This window comes from Myxocyprinus asiaticus, chromosome 4 (genome assembly GCF_019703515.2).
Source record: "Myxocyprinus asiaticus isolate MX2 ecotype Aquarium Trade chromosome 4, UBuf_Myxa_2, whole genome shotgun sequence".
Taxonomy (NCBI): domain Eukaryota; kingdom Metazoa; phylum Chordata; class Actinopteri; order Cypriniformes; family Catostomidae; genus Myxocyprinus; species Myxocyprinus asiaticus.
In genome coordinates this window covers 17,708,662-17,731,082 of record NC_059347.1, presented here as the reverse complement: position 1 = coordinate 17,731,082, position 22,421 = coordinate 17,708,662, and the positions used below count along the sequence as shown (strand labels likewise).

At 38.5% G+C, this 22,421-nt stretch overlaps 1 protein-coding gene across 1 annotated transcript in view; it reads right to left on the bottom strand.

Moving 5' to 3' along the window:
• Nucleotides 1–22,421, bottom strand: part of LOC127431874 (LHFPL tetraspan subfamily member 7 protein-like) — a 230,322-nt gene that overhangs the window by 151,404 nt on the left and 56,497 nt on the right. Inside the window, exon 2 of the mRNA XM_051682498.1 lies at nt 12,708–12,846. Within this exon, the coding sequence (XP_051538458.1) occupies nt 12,708–12,846 (139 nt within the window). The remainder of the gene's footprint in view (nt 1–12,707; nt 12,847–22,421) is intronic.

Here is a 22,421-nt window from a genome sequence, read left to right as displayed (position 1 = left end):
AACGTGATCGAATCAAGGAATGCAAGAAACTCTTACATCAACAGAAGGTTGCTTTTACACTGATGTTCTCGGACAAATTGAGAACAGATACTAAGGATGGCCGCAAAATATTTACATGCCCACAGCAAGCAATGTCCTTCATAAAGTCAATGGAGTGAGTAAGTCATTATGTGATACTCACGTTGCAGCCGAGTTGGCCTGACTCACTGAACATTCACTTGACTGTCTGATAAAACTGAGCACCTTTTTTGTTTCATTTTGTGCTGGTTCCGCCTAGCGGCTGGAGTTTGTTTTGTGGAATAACACTCCTTCGGGACAGTTTGTGGATGAATCTGCACGTTCTTTTTGCTTATGACTCCTATTGGCTGGAGTTTGTTTTGTGGAATATTTCTTGCAGGACATTGGAGTGATTACATCATTGTTGCACTCATGTAACAGCCAAATGAGCCGGCTCACTGAACATTCTTTGACTGCCCGAGGAAACGTATGTTTTTTCTTTTTTTTCCTTTTTTTTTAATTGTGCTGGTTCCGCTAGCGTCTAGAGCTTGTTTTGTGGAGGAACACACTTTCGAGACAGTTATGTGGATGAATCTACATGCTCTTTGTGCTTATGCCTCCTATTGCCTGGAGTTTATTTTATAGATTATTTTCTGTTGTGTAATTCTGTCTCACTAAATTTGTATAGAAGCACCAGACTTGAGCAATCCGACAGCAAAGTTGTCATGGAGGTTCTCGTAAGCGTACATGGACTGTTTGAGTTTAGAGCGATGGACGCCAGTTGGCACTGTCTTTCGTGGGGTTAATACACAAGTTTTTATTTTTTCTGTTTTTTTTTTTTTGTTTTTTGTTTTTGTTTGGGGTTTGATTTTTGCACTAATGTTGGAATGTGGTCATTATAATTTTATTTTTGACACACAATCTATTTTATTCTAATATCTCAAAATGTCAAGTGTTAATATGAGTGGATTGTCTCTCTCCATGTGGAATGTGAATGGGTTGGGGCACCCCATAAATATAAGGAAGGTTATTTCTTTTCTTAAACGTAAGAAATATGATATAGTTTTTCTTCAAGAAACACATCTTTCCCCACAGGAAGCTGAAAAATTTGGGAAGATATTGGGTGGACATGTTTTCTTTAATGCTGGCTCAAGTAAGAGCAGGGGAGTCATTACATTGATAAGTAAGCATCTACAATTCAAATGTCTCAAACAGATTGAAGATAAATTAGGAAGAGTCATTAATGTTTTAGCAGAAATTCAGGGGCAAAGGTTGATTTTGGCTAATATTTACGCACCTAACGCTGATGATCACGGTTTTTTTATAGATCTTGAAGGGATGTTACAAGCTGCTGGCACCCCTCATGATATAATATTGGGAGGAGACTTTAATCTTTTGATGGACTCGCAAAAGTGTGTAAGCCCCCTAGAGCAACAGTGTGTAAATATGTTGGTCTTACAGATATTTGGAGACTTTTGAACCCATCTGATAGGGACTATACATTTTATACATCAGTTAATAAGATTTATTCTAGAATAGATGTTTTTATATATATATATATATATATAAAGTCCCTCATTTCATCTGTTGTTGATTGCTCAATTGGAAACACCTTAGTCTCAGATCACACCCTGGTGAGTTTAGAGGTGTTGCCACATACGGAGAAAAATAAATCATATAGTAGGCGCTTTAATGTATCCCTTTTGCAAAATCCTGAATTTCAACAAATGTTAAAGGCCGAAATCATTGTTTCTATGGAGACCAACTGGTCCTCAGTATCCTCTGTGGGCATGGCTTGGGAGGAAATAAAAGTGGTTCTTAGGGGTCGGATCATACAGTATGCCTCATTCATCAAAAAATCCAAAGCACGGAAAATTCTGGCTAGATATATAAAGCAGAGAGAGTCTTTTTCTACCATTCCCTCAATGAAATCTGCTGGTGGTGAAATTTTTACCTTGGCCATTGATATTAACAATGCTTTTAAAGAATTCTATCTTGATCTCTATAGCTCCACGTCTTCATCTACTGATGAAGATATTAGAAATTTTGTGGAACCATAAGAACTCCCTAAACTGACAACTGAGCAAATAAAATTATCTTGATTCTGAGATAACCTTGGAGGAGCTTGGCGAGGTAATTAAGGGGCCAGATGCTTTGCCGCTGAATTTTTTAGATCTTATGCTACAGAACTGGCTCCACTTTCATTAGAAGTTTATACAGAATCATTAAATAATGGAAAGCTTCCACCAACCATGACACAAGACTGGATCAGTCTGATTCTTAAAAAGGACAAAGATCCAAGCGAGTGTAAGAGTCATTGTCCAATTTCCCTGATCCAGCTAGACGTAAAAATATACTAATCGATTAAGTAAAGTTATGACATCTCTTATACATATAGATCAGGTGGGGTTTATTCGGGGCTGCAGCTCTTCTGATAACATTAGGCGTTTCATCAATATTATGTGGTCAGTGGCGAATGATTAGACTCCGGTCACTGCCATCTCACTTGACACCGAAAAGGCGTTTGATATGGTAGAATGGGATTATCTTTTTAAGATTTTGGAAATATACGGGTTTGGGAATACTTCTATTGGATGGATTAAGTTACTTTATAGACACCCGGTAGTGGTGGTACAAACAAATGGATTAATTTCAGATTATTTTAATCTGGATAGGGGCACCTGGCAGGGTTGCCCTCTTTCTCCATTATTGTTCTGTATTGCCCTGGAACCATTAGCAGCTGCAATAAGAAAGGAAGTTGATTTTCCAGGGGTGGTGGTGGGAGGTATGGCACATAAGCTTTTGCTTTAAGCAGATGATATTTTATTATTTGTCTCCGACCCTACTAGATCTATGCCTTGCCTCCACAGAATTATTAATTCCTTTTCTAAATTCTCAGGATACAGAGACAATTGGTCTAAATCTGATGCTTTGGCTCTGACAGCGTACTGCCCAGCGACTGCTTTTCAGCCGGGCGTCTTCCAGTGGCCCAAACAGGGCATTAAGTATTTGGGCATTTCATTCCCAGCAAATTTGTGTGATTTAGTTAGAGTTAATTTTGACCCCTTAATAAAAAGGTTTTTGAGCGATGTGGGCAGGTGGGCTTCATTACATTTATCGATGATTGGGAAGGTTAATGTTATTAAAATGAATTGTATTCCAAAATTCAACAACTTGCTACAATCTCTTCCTGTAGATGTCCCCCTCTCTTATTTCAAGCAATTTGACAGCATAGCAAAGTCCTTCATTTGGAATGGTAAGCGTCCCAGATTACATTTCAATAAATTACATAGACCAATTGACCAAGGTGGGCTAGGCCTACCCAAGACTTTGTTTTATTATTATGCATTCGGTCTCAGACATTTGGCTCATTGGACGCTTCCACCTGAGAGAGCCCCTCCCTGGTTTTGTATTGAACAAGAAGTTCTTGCCCCTATTTCACCATTGCAAAGCCTTTCTATCAAACTAACCAGATAAGTTAAGTTATACCCCGTTTTCTCTCATTTGCACTTGGTATGGACAAAAGTGTCCAGAGTGTTTAATTCAGACATTTATTTAAATGATGCTTGGAGCATATGGCTGAACCCAAAATTATGTATTAATAAGTCCCCTTTCTGCTGGTCAGAGTGGATTGTGAGGGGAGTTGCTTCACTCGGTGACCTATATGAGAGTGGAGTGTTGAGATCCTTTGAAAATTTGGTTCAACATTTTGGGATTCCCAGATCTCAGTTTTTTTAGGTATTTACAGCTGCACCACCTGCTCTGTACTAATTTTGGGAGTAGCATACACCCCCCTAAAGCAGCAGTCACTCTGGGAGTGGTGATTACTGCTTTTGGAAAAGGTCATGAGGCATCAGTGTATTACTCCCTGCTAAATCAGAGTCTGGGGGACGGAGCTTTTATTTGATGTTTTTAGGGGGACTCTCGGGGAGGGACTGTGGAAAGAGAGGCATAGTTTTAGATGTGTATGATTATTATATATGATTTTTTTCTCTGTGTGTGTACTTATGTGAGACCACGGGGATGTTCATTGGGGGTCAGGGTGGGGTTGCTGATTGGGGAGGGGGAGGGGTAATAGTGGGAGTTAAATGTTGATTCAATGTATATATGTTTTGTTTTTCTTTGTCATCTTTATGAATCAATACAAATGTTAATAAAAAATTAAAAAAAAAAACACTCCAGGTAACATTGGTATTTAATAAGATGGCAATTCAAACAGAAATATGTGTTCATTACATGTAATTGTTGAGGATGCTACCATATTGGTTCTTTTTACATGACATCATGACTGTGAAGTCAGAGCTTTTATAGAATTCCAAGTTTACAACTTGTAATTACGAGCTCTACGAAGACGTGTGTGATTTTTACAAGTCAGAGTCTCGTTATTATGGTAATTCCAACAAGACGTGAAGGCATCATTAGCATGCATGTCTTTACAGAGTGTCAGCTACAGTTCTGTTTTATATTCTTTTTAGGGGTTCAAGTGCTTAGCACTGAAACCCTATTGTAATTGTTACGATTTTTATTATTGAGGTCATGTGATGCCATGCAAGAAGCAGATGTGTGAGCAACGAGCTCTGCACACTTTGCTAATTTTTTTTTATTATTTTCATGTTATAATCTGGAGAAATTTGATACACCCAGTTACACATTTGCTCTTTGAGGTAAAACATGGCAAAGAAGTCCAAATCCTTGGGCTCTGGAGACATTAAAAGACACTTACGTGTTCAGGATGAAAGCCCCAACAGGCCTACAGACTGGAGACTCGATTTAGATGGCGCAGCGGGAGAAGAGATCCAGTGTCAGTTGTCCAACATATCGGTGATGATGACGAAGGTTCTTGCTGACTTGGAGGATCTCGCTGTAATATGTCGATCGATTACGGCAATGGAAATAAAATTCTCTGAGTTATTTTCAAGAGTGTCAGATGCTGAGAAACGAATTGATATTTGGAGTCTTCGGAGAAGGAATTAACCGCTAATCAGCCCGCAACCAAAGTTGATCTGGAACGTATTCTTGAAAAGCTTGAAGATCTTGAGAATAGAAGCCGCAGGAATAACGTCAGAATTGTTGGAATTCCTGAGCATGAGGAAGGCAGAGATATGGTGAAAATCCTAGATGAGCTCTTCCCGAGTCTGCTCGACATAACAGGCCACAGCTGGAAATTGAGCAAGCTCACAGAGTCCCTGCTCGGAGATCTGCTGAGGGAGACAGGCCCCGATCGATCCTGGCCAAATTTCTGAGGTCATCCGATAAAGATCTCGTGTTGCGCCAGGCGAGGATCAAACGAAAGCTTTCTTGGAGGAATCATAATATTTTCTTGTTCCTGGACTTTGCAAGTTGACAAGAGAGAAACATGATCGGTTCAGGGAATGCAAGAAACTCTTACATCAGCGTAAGATCACTTTTGCATTGATGTTCCCAGCCAAAATGAGAATAGAAACAAAGGACGGTCGCAAAGTATTTACATGTCCCAATCAGGCAATGTCTTTTACAGAATCAATGGGTGAGTAAACCATTGGATGTTTCTCATGTGAGTGGGTCAACTCTCTGTACTTACTCTGGCTTTTGAGGAAGCTGGGCGTTATTTTGGTTTCTTTTTGCGTTGGCTCCGCCTAGCGGCTGGAGTTTGTTTTGTGAATAACACTTTCCTTAAAGAAGCTTTTGCATTGACGGAAGATAACTTCTGCATGGAAGTTCCCGGCCAGTTTGAGAGTGGACACTACAGATGACCGCAAAATATCTACATGCTCACACAAGGATGTCTTTTATAAAGTTGACAGATTGAGTATGTCATGGTATATACTTTTATGCGGCCTCTGAGTGAATTGACTTGACCATCCGGGGAACCGGGATGTCGGTTCTGTTTCTTGTTGTGTTGGCTCCACCTAGCGGCTGGAGCTTGTTCCATTTACGGGACACTGAAATGATTACATCATCCGCTGAACTCATAACGGCTGGCTCACTGAACATTCGTTTGTCTATCCGTGAAACTGAACGGTTTTATATCAGCTAAAATTTGTTTTGTGGAGGATCACACCTTTAAAACAGTTCTGTGAATTAATCTACATGTTCTTTGTGTTCATTCTTCCTTTTGGCTAGGGTTTATTTTACAAAGTATTTTCTGTTATGTCATTTTGCTTCACAAATTTGTGAGGCAAAATTGTGCAATCCGATGGCAAAGATGTCGTGGGGGCTCGTGGGTGTTCATGGACTTTTTGAGTTAGGGGGATTGTCGCCGGTTGGCATTCTCGTGCGTGGGGTTAAAGTGCACGTTTTTCGTTTTTCTGTTTGTTTTGTTAAAGGGGAAGTTCGGGGTTTGATTGTTTCACTAATGAGGAATGTGGTCTGTATAATTTTGTTTTTGACACACAGTTTATTTTTTTTATCATATCAGTATGTCAGTTGTTAATATGAGTGTACTATCTCTCTCCACATGGAATGTAAATGGATTGGGGCACCTCATAAAAAGAAGGAAGGTTATTACTTTTCTTAAACGTAAGAAATATGATATAGCGTTTCTTCAAGAAACACACCTTTCTCCACAGGAAGTGGAAAAATTTGGGAAGATATGGGGTGGGCATGTTTTCTTTGGTGCTGGCTCAAGTAAGAGCAAGGGAGTCATTATATTGTTAAATAAACATCTACAAATTTCTCAAACAGATTAAAAATAAATTAGGAAGATGGAGACACAACCCATGTCTTTTGGGGATGTGTTAAGATGCAAGAATTTTGGATGAGGATTCAGAGTTTTATGTGTGAGGTTTTGGCCTGTCAAATTTTATTTTGCCCCAGACTCTGTATCTTAGGAGATGGGGCAGTCATTAATTTGGAGAATAAGCACATGAAAAACTGGGTCCTAACTAGTATTATGATCGCCAGACAGATCACTTTGAGGAGTTGGAAGTCGGCTGGAGCGCCCCCATTTCAGGAGTGGTGTTCAGAGATGGCCAGAGTGGAGGGGGTATCCAGAAGACTGGGGAGTCTAGACATGTTTGTGAAGAAGTGGGGCAGATATCTGTCTTTTTTGGAGGGCTCTTGGGGAGGGACAGTGGAGAGAGAGGTGTAAGGGTTTTATGGGTGTGATTGTTTTATTTATTTTATTCTTTTAATTAATTAATTTATTTTTGTTGTGTGTCTGGGTGGGGGTTTGGTCAGATGGTAGTAGTATTGCTCACTACACAGAAACACGGACTTGGCCAAATCGGTCAATGGGGGCGCTACAGCGATCAAAAACGCGAAACTGGTCATAACTCCTAGACCGTTTGTCGTAGACTCAAGTGGTTTATACCACTGGGCTCAAACCAAACAAAACGTATATCTCCGATTTCATTTCCACCTATACAAATTTTCCGCCATCTTGGATTTTTCATAAAACCTACTTTTGCGAACTAGTCCTAGGTTTTTCGTCTGATCAGGACCAAACCAGTGCCAAAAGATTCTATGGAGTCTCAATATCAAAAGTTATCAAAACAAGTTTGAACTTTCAACTTGAGCTAGCTACGGTATGCGAAAACATCGGAAGTAGGAGTGGCCAATTTTACATAAATGGCTATAACTCTTGAAGGAAATGAGATATCGTCACCAAACTTGGCATGCTTATGTAAGAGGTCAATCTTTGGTCGCCCAGAAAAGTTGGCGCAGTTTTGCCACATGTTGGCGCTATAATACTAAAAAAAATTGAAATTGGCTGTAACTATGAAACCATTAATCCTATTGACTTCAAAATGTGCATACATTGTCTTTGTCTCAGCTGCCATCATTTTCTATATGGACATTCACGTATGTTGAAAAACATGGCCGCCATTGGCCAATCAAATTTCAGCAGCTATTAAACAAGGTTAACAATGACCGATCAGAACGAAACTTGGTGTACCTATTTGACTCTTGGAAAGTTTTAAAAAAATCGGCCAATAGGTGGTTCTATCACGATTTTTGTAGGTGTTAATGGTTGTATATAATGCAGTGTTGTGAAAAAACACAAGTAATATATATCACCTGATAGCTCTTCTCATTCTAAACAACTTTGCCTCAAGAAGCATTGGTGTCTGTCAAAATGTTCGGTAAATATTTCAGATAATGTTAAAAACCTACTTTTGCGAACTAGCGTCCTAGGTTTTTCGCCCAATCGGAACCAAACCAGTGCAGAAATATACTCTGGAGTCTGATTATCAATAATTATAAAAAAAAAAAACGTTTGAAAAGTGCGGGCCATTTTTACTAAAATGGCTATAACGCCCGAACGAAATTATAATATAAAATATTTTCACCAAACTTGGTACATGTGTATGAGCTCAATTGGAGGCTACTTGGTAGTGCTATAACAGGAAAAAAAACATGGAAACAGCTCTAACTAAGCAACCATTAGTCTGATTGAGTTGAAAATCGGAATGCAGTGTCTTTGTCCAAGGTGCCATGACTGTCTATGAGGACATTGGCGTATCTCAAAAAACATGGCCGCCATCGGCCAATGAATTTTGAGCACCTATTAGAAAAGGTTAATGGAGGCCGATCGGCACAAAACTCGGTGGGCCTGTTCGACTCCTGGCCCTAGAGGTCTGGGAGAAATGTCCCAATTCAAAGGCTGCATCCTTTGAAGGACTCGGACTTCAAAGGCCACGCTTTTGAAGGCCACGATGGTCGGACTGAGCATTGTTAATTGGGACAGTCTAGCCTATGGAGGACTGTTCTTGTCGCCTAACAACTGTGACAGCTGCCAAGTGACTGTAACGTTTGTACTGGACTTTACAAACTGTCTGAAAACAAAACAGTGTTCACAAACTGTCTAAATATTTTCACCATGGTCCATTTCTGTATATAATAAAGAGTATAAACTATATATAATCACATCTTAGTAAGATATAAGTCAACATTTGAACCACTTTAAAGTTTTTTTTTTTTTTTTTTTTTTGCATTTGTATCATTAGATATTTGAGTAAGTTGAAACCCAATACTTACGTTTAAAAGTGTAATTCGGCAATTTCTCTCAAAATAATCCTGTCATCACTGGCGCGCAATGAATTCTGGAGTAGACAAGGCCGCGAAGGATCCATCTGTTGTATCCTTCATTTCATGGGAAACAAAGGACACATTTGGAGGCCGCATTTGAAGGAGCCTTCGAATTGGGACACAGCTATAATTCATATAATTTGTTAGATCTCTTCATACTGAACAACTCTGCCTCAAGAACCACTGCTGTCAATCATATCGTTCATTATATATTCACGATTATGTAAAAAACCTACTTTTGTGAACTAGTCCTAGGTTTTTCGCTCAACCTCATTAAAACCAATGCAGTACAATTCTCTGGACTCTCTAGGTCAATAATTTTCAAAAAAACAAATGTTGAACTTTACCCTTTGGGTAGCTATAACAGTGTCATTTAGAAAATGGGTGTGGTTAAGTGTACAAATAAGCCCATAATTCCTAAACAAAAACTCAGAACTTCACGAAATTAGGTGAGCACATGCGACATATGATTCTAAACAAGCATGCAGACTTTTATGGAGATCGGACCATAGCTGGGGCTATGAGCTTTAAAAGCTTTAAAATCATGTATTTCCTTAGTAAATTGCCTGTATTGGCTGTAAATGGTCTATTCCATCTATGATCTAGGTGGTTACATGCTTGCTAAATAAAACATAATACCTTTTTACGCATGTGCTTAAAGGCCTTAAACCGCTTGAACCCCGTTAATTGCTGCTCGCAGCTATATTTATATGTTATTTTTTGTGGTTCACACCACACACTGACTGTTTAAGTGACCGAAGAATATCTCATCATGCTCTTCGTCAGAGCAATGATGGGAGAACTGTTTCACTAAGCACAACATGTACATTTTTAAAACTTTATACAGTAAAAATCTACTATAGCTCTCATTACATCACATAAAACATCCTCTTGCAGTTGAATTCCCTCTCTAATGTTATTCAGCAATGAACTAGCATAAATCCTCATGAAAATGGACATCTCATAATTCATACAGATTTGATAGGCTGCTGATAAATATATTTCTGATAATGATATCATAACACGGGCCACAAAAGATTGCTCGAGGGCCGCATAGATAAAAAATCTTTTTAGCCACAAGCAACCCACTGAAATGTCAGGGTTATCTAATTCCCAAACTTTATCCAACTACTGCAAAAAAACTCTCTTCAAAAAGGGTACTTCAGCAGATATTTTAGTATCTGAAAGCCTCTTATCTTTGAGAGCTCTGCATGTTTGTTTGCAGGGCTTTCTCTCTGACTCAAGCCTTTCTGTTTGCTAACATATACTGTTCAAGCAGGAGTTGTTTACAGCATCTTCCTGAGCTGCAGTTGATTACTAGTGTCTTCCTTTAGCCTTGAAAAGATGCTTCATTCATTGTGCAGAGAATACCAATGCAGTCAGTTATAGTCTGTGCCATTTTATGTCCCCTTTATTACAATGGTTTTATGAAAATATCATTATTTTCTAATTAGAACAAGGAAATATATCAGTGTGAGGCAATTCTCTGCTATTAAAATTATTTAAGGTTTCTATGTAATGATCAATGACAGCCCAAAGGCTGAATTAAACATTTTATGTACAGTATTCCCATAGCCAATAAAACCTCTTCAAGAATATCAAGGACATACTGAGAAATAGGAACTATTCGGACAAGACCAGCTTTTTAAACAATGTTACACTTATGAACATAGTGTCGAAACATTTCTTTATTAAAAAAACAAAGTACAAAGTAATGGTGAAAACACAGGAACAAAGTAAACAACCACAATGGATGATGGGAAAACACAGGAACAAAGGAAACACGATGGGAACAGGTATACACAGGAGGTCAAAACACATAACAACTGACAAGGAATGAGCAAATAACAGGGCATTAAATACACAAAGACTAATGAGTTAATGAAACATAGGTGAGGACAATCAAGGACAGCTGGCAGTGATGAGGGCAGGGAATTATGGGAAATGTAGTACGGGAGGAACAGATGACAGGGAGAAACACAAGGCAAACAACAGTGAATCATGACACATAGGATATCTATGAATTCATGTTTGGATGGGAACTGGATCTTTGCAGTTGTAAATAAGGACTACAAAAAATATGCTCTGGATACATGCATCACAAAGCCCACTGAAATAATCAAGATTTCTATCTGTGATATATTTTTACAATGGTCAGGGGAAACACAAGCAGAACAGGTTAGTTTGTAAATCGTTCATCAATCCATTCTTACCTAAATTGTCCCATTGAACTTGTTGGTAAAATTTACATGAGAATGCCTTTTACTGCAGCCACTAAATCTCTGAGTGCCCTCACCGTGCCATCACAACACACTGGTGATGGCTGTCGCCTAGCAACCATCATCGAGAGCAAACACTTCTGCCATTATTTATTAATTTAGCTATTGTGATTGATGCGCTTTGCAACAAAGTGCATTCAGATGGATGGCCAGTTGAGTCTCAAAATTTGTCATGTTCAGAAAATATCTGCATAATCACAGCAGAATCTTGCACAGTGTGTGTTATGGAAGATCAATGAACTGGCAAGCAAAATGAATCAGATTCTCCTGTCATGTGGAACAACATTTTCTTTTGCTAATGATGCTGGAAAATCCAACTAAAATGAATTTACTGGTTTACATTGTTTCTAGCTGGTCCCAGCTGATCATTTATTGTCACTAGCTGGTCCAACCGAAGTCAAAATATTATACCATCTTGGTCAAGTTAGTTAGACCTGAAAAGCCACCTTGGACCAGCAACAAACCAGCTACCATTGTCAAAAAATCATCTTGATCACCTTAAAGGGGTCCTGACATGCCTTTTTCCTTTGAGCATCACTTATTATATTAGTAAAACGTTTTGCACAAAAAAACAGTCATATATTTGTAAAACATGACTTTATTCCTACGCTGCTCGACCCAAAATGAGAACAATACATTTCTAACGTGATGTTAGACAACACAACAGAATTCAGATGGGATGCCCAAAGCAGTTAGCAGAGCTCCAGTGTGTATCACAAGATATGAGAGGAGGAGTTGAGTGTGGGCGCAGTCGCTGTGGAAGAAGGTTTGTGCTCCTTTATTAAGATTCCTGCTGTTATGTGCACTCACATCACATTGCGGAGAAGATGAGAGCAGAGTGGGAAAGTCAAGCTATTCTTCAAAGTGACGTGTGGAAAAGTGGTGACTTTTGGCCCACTTAGACTGAAAGAGACAGTCTGACATAAAAATTTACCAACTGCAGTTCACTTTTTAAGTGATATTTAGGGGCAGGAAAGTTTGAAATTAGACATAACTCTAGAACAAGGCAGAATGTACAGGTTTCTTTAAGAATATCTTGATTACTCTGGTACTAAGAGTCTCAAACAATACTAAATATCTTTCAAAGATTTGATGTCATAAACCTCAGAAACTTTGGCAAATTCAGCAACAAGTTTTTCCTCATAAGAACTTGTTGTAACTTGTTAACATGAATCTGTGCACCCTGACAAGCAGAAATTGTACAAGCCAACCAATCAGATTGGAGCTTCCCATCTTTCTTTAGTTCTTGCCATTTTTGTGTGCAAAAGATATCAGACGCTCCATTAACGCTCCATAGGCATGCCGTTTGGGGCTAAAACCAGGGTTTCACTGACACAGGATCAGCCATGTAATGCCTTTCCAAATGGTTCCTCTAAGTGTTTAAGAACTGATCAAAGGTCAGAGAGTTAACCAGGCACTAACCTGCAGCCATCTGCATGTATCCAGCCAATGTGCAGATCCTCCTCTCACAGGCTCCACTGGGCAGGAAGATGGTGATGATGGCCAGCAGGGAGCTGACTGCCAACAGAGCACATCCACCTGAACACAGTACTGCACTCGTCTGAAACATACACACAATACACAACACTCACTGCCACTGTTCATTTAATATTCAGACAGTTTCTTGAAGTTCAGTGGCTTCATTGATTTTTCTATTCGAGCACTTTAAATGTGATTCTGTTCCCATAAAATTAGTTCAGCTAGTCAAGTATGGCTTTAATAGGTCAAGTCAAATAATTGATTTTAAATCAAAACTGCACAGCACAACCGGACAAAAAACAAACAGGTTTTAATTATTACAGAGCACCTGAGTCATTAAAAAGAGTACACATTTTAAATATTTAAGTATACTGACTCGTGCAAGTACAGGTGGATACTGCACACTGGTGGGGGTTGAGGAGAGTCCCCTGTTCACTATATAAAGTGCTTTGAGTGTAGTGTCAGGAAAGCTCTATATAAATGTAACATTCAATCATTCAAGACACTTAAAACAAGGACAGAAATAGTGCAGATGTATTGGATACAGAAAATTTGCACACACAATAATTGATGTTTAAGCATCTAAATAATGACTCTTCCACACCAACATGATCACACAGGAAATCAACATGAGTTCATGTACCCTGAAATCAACCTCATACTGCTGAATTACTGACAAGCACCATCAGACATTTTTGCATCAATTCAACCGTGATCATGTTTCCCTCTATCGTTACTGATGGTGTGTTGTGCGAGCAACCTCGGTTCTGTTCCCATGGGACCATATGACATTACATGTGACAGTACATTTTAACATATAAGAGTTCTGAATCGCAAATCACTAATCATAAAGAAAAGTTATGTAACGTAACCATATTAGATATATATAGAATTAATATTGTATTGGCAGGTCCCTACTGATTCCCACCATAACACCCTGTCTACACCGGAAGAGAGCGGCACATCGTGTTGCTTCAAAAGCAAAATAAAATAGCACCAACAGTAGTCAGATGCCCCGTTCCATTTTGCGCTGTTTGCGCTATATGCGCTGGAGCTACTCCTGCTGACAAGACAATTTAACGGTTTAGAACGTTCACTTCCAGTGTAGACAGTCTTGAAGCCATTGTGGTGCGGTGCGTCATGTCAACAGACACGCCCTTTGTAGACAGGGGCTGCATCCGAAAAATCAAAACTGCTGACTTCGGCGGCTGTATACGGAGGCAGAATGAAAATAAGGTGCTTTTTAAACTGTTCTGAGACCAGTTTCCTTAAGAGTTGCATTCATTCAAAAAACGCTGTCGGTTAAGCCTGTATCTGATTAGGCAACAAGTTAGCTTACTTTGTTTTTGGATGCAGCCAGGGTGTTTCAGGAACACATGAAAGTTGTGAAGATGGGAATATAAGGTGTGAATTCAATTAATTTTCTCCTAAGTGCTCACTCAGTGGGATCAATTTAGTGAAACAGCAAGCACTGATCCTCTAATCCAGCGCTACTCAACACGTGGCCTGCGGGCTGCATGCGGCCCTCGAGCAATCTTTTGTGGCCCGTGTTATGATATCATCATCAGAAATATATTTATCAGCAGCCTATCAAATCTATATGAATTGTGAGATGTCCATTTTCATGAGGATTTATGCTAGTTCATTGCTGAATCACATTAGAGAGGGAATTCAACTGCAAGAGGATGTTACAAATAAATAAATAAAAACAACAAATAATATCTGAGCATGAATGATGCATGTGTGTCTGCATGTGTGCATGTGTGTCTATGCAAGTGTAATTGTGTGTGCCTGTGCGCGTGTGTCTGTGTGGGCGGGTTTGGGTGGTTTTAGGTTATAAACTGGTAATTATAAGGGTATTATGCTATAAATGTGGTTTATGAGGACATTTCTAGTGTCCCCATAATTCAGATTGCTTAAAAAAAACATACTAAACTTTTGCCTTTTTAATGTAAAAAGGCAAAAAGTTTTTTGTGAGGGTTAGGTTTAGGGGTAGGGTTAGGGTATAGAATCTATAGTTCATACAGTATAAAAATCATTATGTCTATGGAGAGTCCTCATAAGGATGGCCGCACCAATGTGTGTGTGTGTGTGTGTGTGTGTGTGTAGATTTAAGTGGTTTACGAGGACTTTTTTTTAGGTTACTAACTGGTAATTACAAGGGTATTATGCTATAAATGTGGTTTATGAGGACATTTCTAGTGTCCCCATAGTTCAAACCGCTTAAAAAAAACATACTAAACGAAGTTTTTTTGAAAATGCAAAAATGCAGAATGTTTTTTGTGAGGGTTAGGTTTAGGGGTAGGGTTAGGGGATAGAATCTATAGTTCGTACAGTATAAAAATCATTATGTCTATGGAGGGTCCTCATAATGATAGCTGCACCAACATGTGTGTGTGTGTTTTGATTGGGCCTGTGGTTGTTTAATACAGCGGTGGAGTGAGTCTGCTCTGATGAAGCGTTTGCTATGATGAGGGTGTTAGATTAGAGCAGGACTACTCAACTTTGGAAAGGTCAAGGGCTGCAAAGCTGGATCCCTGTACCCTCGAGGGCCGCACTCTTAAGATTTATGATTATATATAATATATACACTGTATATATATTTACGTATAAATTAACATTTTTATAGTAAGAATGTTGAAATGTTAGTTAATCGGATGAACAAACAAACAAAGATTTTTAGAATATCTCAGCTCTGTAGGTCCTCACAATGCAATAAATGGTGTCCAGAACTTTGAAGCTCCAAAAAACACAAAGGCAGCATAAAAGTAATCCATACATCTCCAGTGGTTAAATCAATATCTTCAGAAGCAATCCAATCGGTTTTGGGTGAGAACAGACCAAAATGTAACTCCTATTTCACTATAAATATTGACATAAGCAGTCTCCTTGGCAATCATGATTTTTAAGTTTTAAGCTCAATTACACTTCCTAGCGCCATCTAGTGCTCTGCGCATGTGTCAAGCACTAGGAAATGCAATCGAGCAGGAAATCGTGATCGAGCCTAGTAGGGATGTGCCCGAAGCGAATACCTTATTTGGAAAGGCACGAATAATGACTTCAATATGAATAACAAATTCATCCGAATAATAGAAAAAATATTCGGAAGACTGATCATGCAACAAGCAGAGGTATTAAGCGATATTTTAAATAAACATATCGAAAATTTCAAAACAATGATGAGTCTGTGAAGCCAATATTACTACAGTGTAAACCTTATGATTGAAAATGCACACAGTGTGATTTCAAGTTCATCGGATGGCCGCGGTCTCAACTCTGTATCAGTCTCCGTTAACTGTGTGCGTCTCAGAAATCGAATCCTGTCAGGAGTAACGTTATCTAAGATATTATATTATACACATTTTCCACTTTTTAAATTGCCTGTTAATACATAAACAGCAAAAGTTTCACACAACTCACACATAAGGATTCATAAACCAACCTGACAGCGATGTTGAATTCCTGACCAGAGAAGTGATGATTTTATAGCGGAGCTCATCTGCCTGTCTCTTAAAGCTGACCACATTTACATCCATATTGCCAATGAAGGTAATTGCATGGTTTAGCCTTTATACTCAAACAGTTTAAATGCCCCAAAGAGGTTTAAATACTTGTAAATCTATTCAAAATATTCCTGCACACAGAGGATTGCAGAGAAACCAAAACATGTGCTTTTTTCAGCTTTTCTCTTCTAGAAATGTATAGGGCAGGGGTCGGCAACCTTTTTGACATGGAGTGCCATTTTTTTTTCCTGGTCAGTGGCGAGACTTGCGCTGCATGTGCAAGGCATATTTTATATACAGAAACTATAAATGTAAGAGAGTTACATTTTAAAATTGAGGCACTTCCGGTTTAAGCCACGACCACATCTGGTTCTATCCGAATACAGAAACAGATACAATTAATTTTGTCATAGTAACAAATACAAATACAGATCCCAATTCGTTTTCACCAAGGGCCAAATTCTGTCAACAATACAAAGTCAAGGGCCACGGCCGTCGATGTAATGATAATTTTTTTTGTGCTGCTGCTGCTATTATTATTATTATTATTATTATAACTATTGTTGTTTTTATTATTAAAAGAGTCATGCATAAATATTCAGATTTTTTTTATTAGTTATATTCTCAGTATTAGTAGCCTATTTTATTTATTCAAACAATTAGAAACATTTTATTTGTATACAGATACAAAAAACTACACAACTTTGCCTGCTGAAAAAATAAAACTTTAATGAACAATCTGGATCTCCACGTCCTCCATGTGAGTCCACTGATCCTGCTTGTTTACAAACAGGATCTACTCCCTGCACTTTCGCTAATTGCAGATTCATTTATTAGACCTATTAGCATTAATATTATTGTTCTTAAGGATAATATAACAAAGTATTGCAATAATTTCAATAAAAAAAAGACAGTGAGTCAGTGTTTTCTTATATAATATTTTTAATATTAGGCAATGCATCATATTTGTTTCTGTACAATGTTTTTTTTATGTGAACTAATTCTTGTGTATTTGTATCACAGTACTTTGTGTTATATTTTCCAGGCATTAACCCAGACATTATAAAAAGGGTAGTTGACTTCGGGAGTCCGTTTGGAATATACTCATAGCAAAATACATGTGCAAATATAAACAGGACGTCTAGGCGTAGCAGCCTTTAAAAAGGTGATTTTTGTCCCACGCACTTTTCCAAGCTAAACCCATAAACAAGTCCAAATGGTGGATTTGTATACAACATTCTTTGCGTTTTGTTACTTTGGGCTGATTCAGCGACCATTCAGCCAATCACAGGTGAGTTTTATGAGCCGAAACAACCCTTGCGTAATAGGCCGTCAGCCAGACAGTCTAATCAACACAGCTCTGTTCATTTCTACAAAGTTGCTTTCAACAATGCTCATTTATCCATGTATTTTATCAGCATTGATGTTGATCTAAATTAATAATCTAGAGACGAGGAACACACAAACTAGAGTTATTTATTGGCATATCATTCTTTATTGGCAGCATTACATTAAATGCACTGCAGAATAAAAACAAAGGACAATCCTTCTTTTAAGCACACACTGTAAGTGGAGTTTATATCAGCACACGAGTCTTCATTAAGTTATGCTTTTTACATTATGTTTGTGAGGTTACAGTTTGGTTGGTTGTTTTTGCCAATTTAAGCAGATTACTAGATCTGTTAAATATGTAACACTATTTTTAAATCAGCTCCTGTTTTTCACCTCTATGTTGGTGTGCAGTCGACAAACTGTAAGAAAAAGATAGATCTGGTGTGTTCATAGAACACTAAGGCATTTTACTGAAATGAATAGATATGAAGACACTCTTTTATTATAAATGTATGGATGTTACTGAAACTCATTATAATTATTATAAGACTATTATTGTTGTCTTTTGATAAAAGTCATGCTCAGCAGCTCAAAAACTGTAGGGAAATGATAGATTTGCTTTGTTCTTATCGGTCATAAAACCTTTACTAAAATCTTTTTTTAGGTCTGTAGACATACAAATAGTAAAGGATTAAAATGTTCTTTTGATCGTTGATTCAGTGACTGACTCATTTCACACAAGACACTCATTTGTCACCACCTTCTGGCATCACCAGAAATGGTCACTGAATCATTTTGTTTTTTATTGAAAATTTTTATTGATTCCATACAACAACTTTAATAGACATAACAGAAAACATGGAATCAAATATATATATATATATATATATATATATATATATATATATATATATATATATATATATATATATAAAATTATAACCCTATAATTAATTCTTTATGTACTTATCCCCTATATTAATGACCGCCCCATCGCCTAAAATACAGAGTCTGGGGCAAAATGAATTTGAGTGCCCAATATGTCACACATAAAACTCTGAACCCTCAACCAAAATTCTTGGATCTTAACACACCACCAAAAAACATGGGTTGTGTCCCCGTCTTCTGATTAGCAGGTGGGTGTGGCTTTAAGACCAATCCTATACAATCTAGAGGGGGTTCAACAGAATCGATGTAAAATCTTAAATTGCATAAGGCGCACCCTTGTATCTCTAGATGCAGACTTGACGTTTTTTAGAATCCTAGCCCACACTCCCTCCTCAAATACCAAGTTTAAATCTTTCTCCCATAATCTCTTGAGAGAAGATGAAGCTCCATCCCTCAGACTCTGAATTAGCAGGGAGTAATACACTGATGCCTCATGATCTTTTCCAAAAGCAGTAATCACCCCTCCCAGAGCCGCTTTAGGAGGTGTATGCTACTCCCAAAAATAGTACAGAGCAGGTGGCGCAGCTGTAAATATCTAAAGAACTGAGACCTGGGAATCCCAAAATGTTGGACCGTATTTTCAAAGGATCTCAACACTACACTCTCATATAGGTCACCGAGCATATTAACCTCCTCACAATCCACTCTGACCAGCAGAAAGGGGACTTATTAATACATAACTTTGGGTTCAGCCATACGCTCAAAGCAACATTTAAATAAATGTCCGAATTAAACACTCTGGACACTTTTGTCCATACCGAGTACAAATGCGAGAAAACGGGTTGTAACTTAAAGGGGATCTTGTTGATCTTTTGACATATAAGAGGTCATTGTACTATAAAAACATCCTGTAAGTTTCAGAACTCAAAACCTTCTCATTAGTCTAAAAACAGCTTATATTGAAGTCAGTCTGCCAAAACAACAGGATGTGGAATGTGCCGCTTTATTACGTAATAGTGTGGCTAAACACCGCCTCTGCAGAAGAAGATCAATGCCTGCTTCTACATCACTGCCTGTTTAGCCCCGCCCACCGATTCACACATGTAGTAGGTAAATAACGAGAGAGGCAAATGCAGGTCAACGCAGAAACCAAATGATAAAGATGGCACCAAAGACAACAAGACACTGTTCATTGCCAAGTTGTGGAAAAACACAGTCTTTGCATTGCCTTCCTTCTGATCCCAACATTAGGAAAGAGTGGATGAACTTTATTTTTAATGAAGTTCCAGATCGCGTCAGTAAGAACTTGGTCCTTTGTTCACTTCATTTTACCAAAGATTCGTTTACAAACAAGGCTCAATTCAACGCAGGATTTTCAGAAAGATTTCAACTAAAAGACGATGCTGTGCCGACTATATTGGATCCAACAGTAATGTCGCACCACACAAGTGTGGGTAACTGTTTTTATTACGTGGTCACTATTGCTTTGTCTGTTATTACAGATCTTTTGATATGTACTGAGTATTTATGCATTTTTACCCTAAATCACAGCAGTGTCCATCTATAAAGGATGCCAATCATACCAGTGGGCGTTTACTTCCAAGTCTACAATCCGCCATGCCTATTCAAACGGTGTTACGATGAGGGGGGTCAAAACAGGACAGAAAATATCCTGTTACTTCTAAATTATGATGTTTTTTTATGTAAAAATCTTGATAACATTATAAGTGGACCTCAGAGAACAGTACAAAAGAAAAGAAAGGCAGTTCATGACCCCTTTAACTTCTCCAAATAGTTTGATAGAAAGGCTCTGCAATGGCGAAATAGGGGCAAGAACTTCCTATTCAATACAAAACCAGGGAGTGGGTCTCTCTCAGGTGGAAGTGACCAATGAGCCAAATGTCAGAGTCCGAATGCATAATAATAAAACAAAATCTTGGGTAGGCCTAGCCCACCTTTGTCAGTCTGACTATGTAATTTATTGAAGTTTAACCTGGCATGCTTACCATCCAAATGAAGGACTTCGCTATGCTATCAAATTGCTTGAAATAAGAGAGGGGGACATCTACAGGGAGAGATTGTAGCAGGTAGTTGAATTTTGGAATACAATTTATTTTAATAACGTTAACCTTCCCAATCATAGATAAATGTAATGAAGCCCACATCACTCTAAAAACTTTTTATTAAAGGGTCAAAATTAACTCTCACTAAATCACACAGATTTGCTGGGAATAAAATACCAAAATACTTAATACCCGGTTTGGGCCACTGGAAGGCGCCCAGCTGAAAAGCCGTTACCGGGCAGTACGCTGTCAGAGACAAAGCTTCGGATTTAGACCAATTAGCTCTGTATCCTGAGAACTTAGAAAAGGAATTAACAATTCTATGGAGGCAAGGCACAGATCTAGTAGGGTCGGAGACAAATAATAAAATATCATCTGTTTAAAGCAAAAGCTTACACCTCCCGCCACCACCCCTGGAAAATCATCCTCCTTTCTTATCGCGGCTGCTAATGGTTCCAGGGCAAGATAGAACAGTAAGAGGGAAAGAGGGCAATCCTGCCGGGTGCCTCTACCTAGAATAAAATACTATGCTAATATGCCATTGGGTGTCTATAAAGTAACTTAATCCACCCAATAAAAGTATTGCCGAACCCATACATTTCCAAAATCTTAAAACGATAATCCCATTCTACCATATCAAACGCCTTTTTGGCATCAAGTGAGATGGCAGCGACCTGAGTCTGATCGTTCGCCAATGTCCACATCACCTAGACATTAATGAAATGCCTAATGTTATCAGAAGAGCTACGGCCCCGAATAAACCCCACCTGATCTATATGTATAAGAGATATCATAACTTTACTTAATCGGTTAGCCAACATTTTTGACAATATTTTAACGTCTAGCTGGATCAGGGAAATTGGACAGTAACTCTTACACTCGCTTGAATCTTTGTCCTTTTTAAGAATCAAACATTGATCCGGGCTTGTGTCATGGTTGGTGGAAGCTTTCTATTCTTTAGTGTTTCCGTATAAACTTCTAGCAAAAGTGGAGCCAGTTCTGTAGCATAAGATCTAAAAAATTCAGTGGCAAAGCCATCTGGCCCCGGAGTCTTGCCTGTAGCAAGGCCTTAATTACCTCGACAAGCTCTTCCAAGGTGATCTCAGAATCAAGAGAATGTTTATGCTCAGTCGTCAGTTTAGGAAGTTCTAATGGTTCCACAAAGTTTCTAATATCTTCATCAGTAGACCAAGACGTGGAACTATAGAGATCAAGATAGAATACTTTAAAAGCATTATTAATATCAATGGCCGAGATAAATATTTCACCACCAGCAGATTTCACTGAGGGAATGGTAGAAAAAGAAGTTTCCCTGCCTTGTCCCCCCAACTCAAAGTATGACTGACTTGCCCTGAATAGCCAAAACTCCACCTTCCACAAAAAAAACTGTATCATATCTGTATTTCAATTGGGTCAATTCTCTGAGGCCATTAGACAACATTTGGCGCTTCAGCTCTGCCTCGGCACTTTTAATATTCCCTTCCAGTTCCACAAGTTCTTGTGCTTTTGATTTTTTGGTGAATGCGGCATACTGTATGATCCTGCCCCTAAGAACCGCCTTAAGTGCCTCCTAAGCCAAGCCCACAGAGGATACTGAGGACCAGTTGGTCTCCATATAGACACTGATTTCAGCCTTTAGCATTTGTTGGAATTCAAGATTTGCAAAAGGGATACATTAAAGCACCAACTATATGATTTATTTTTCTCCGTATGTGGCAACACGTCTTAACACACCTGAGACTAAAATGTTTCCAATTGAGCAATCAGCAACTGATGAAACGAGGGACTTAGATACAAAAAAAATCTATTCTACAGTAAATCTTATGGACTGATGAAAAAAATGTCCCATCTCCCATGGCACCGCTTTCCTT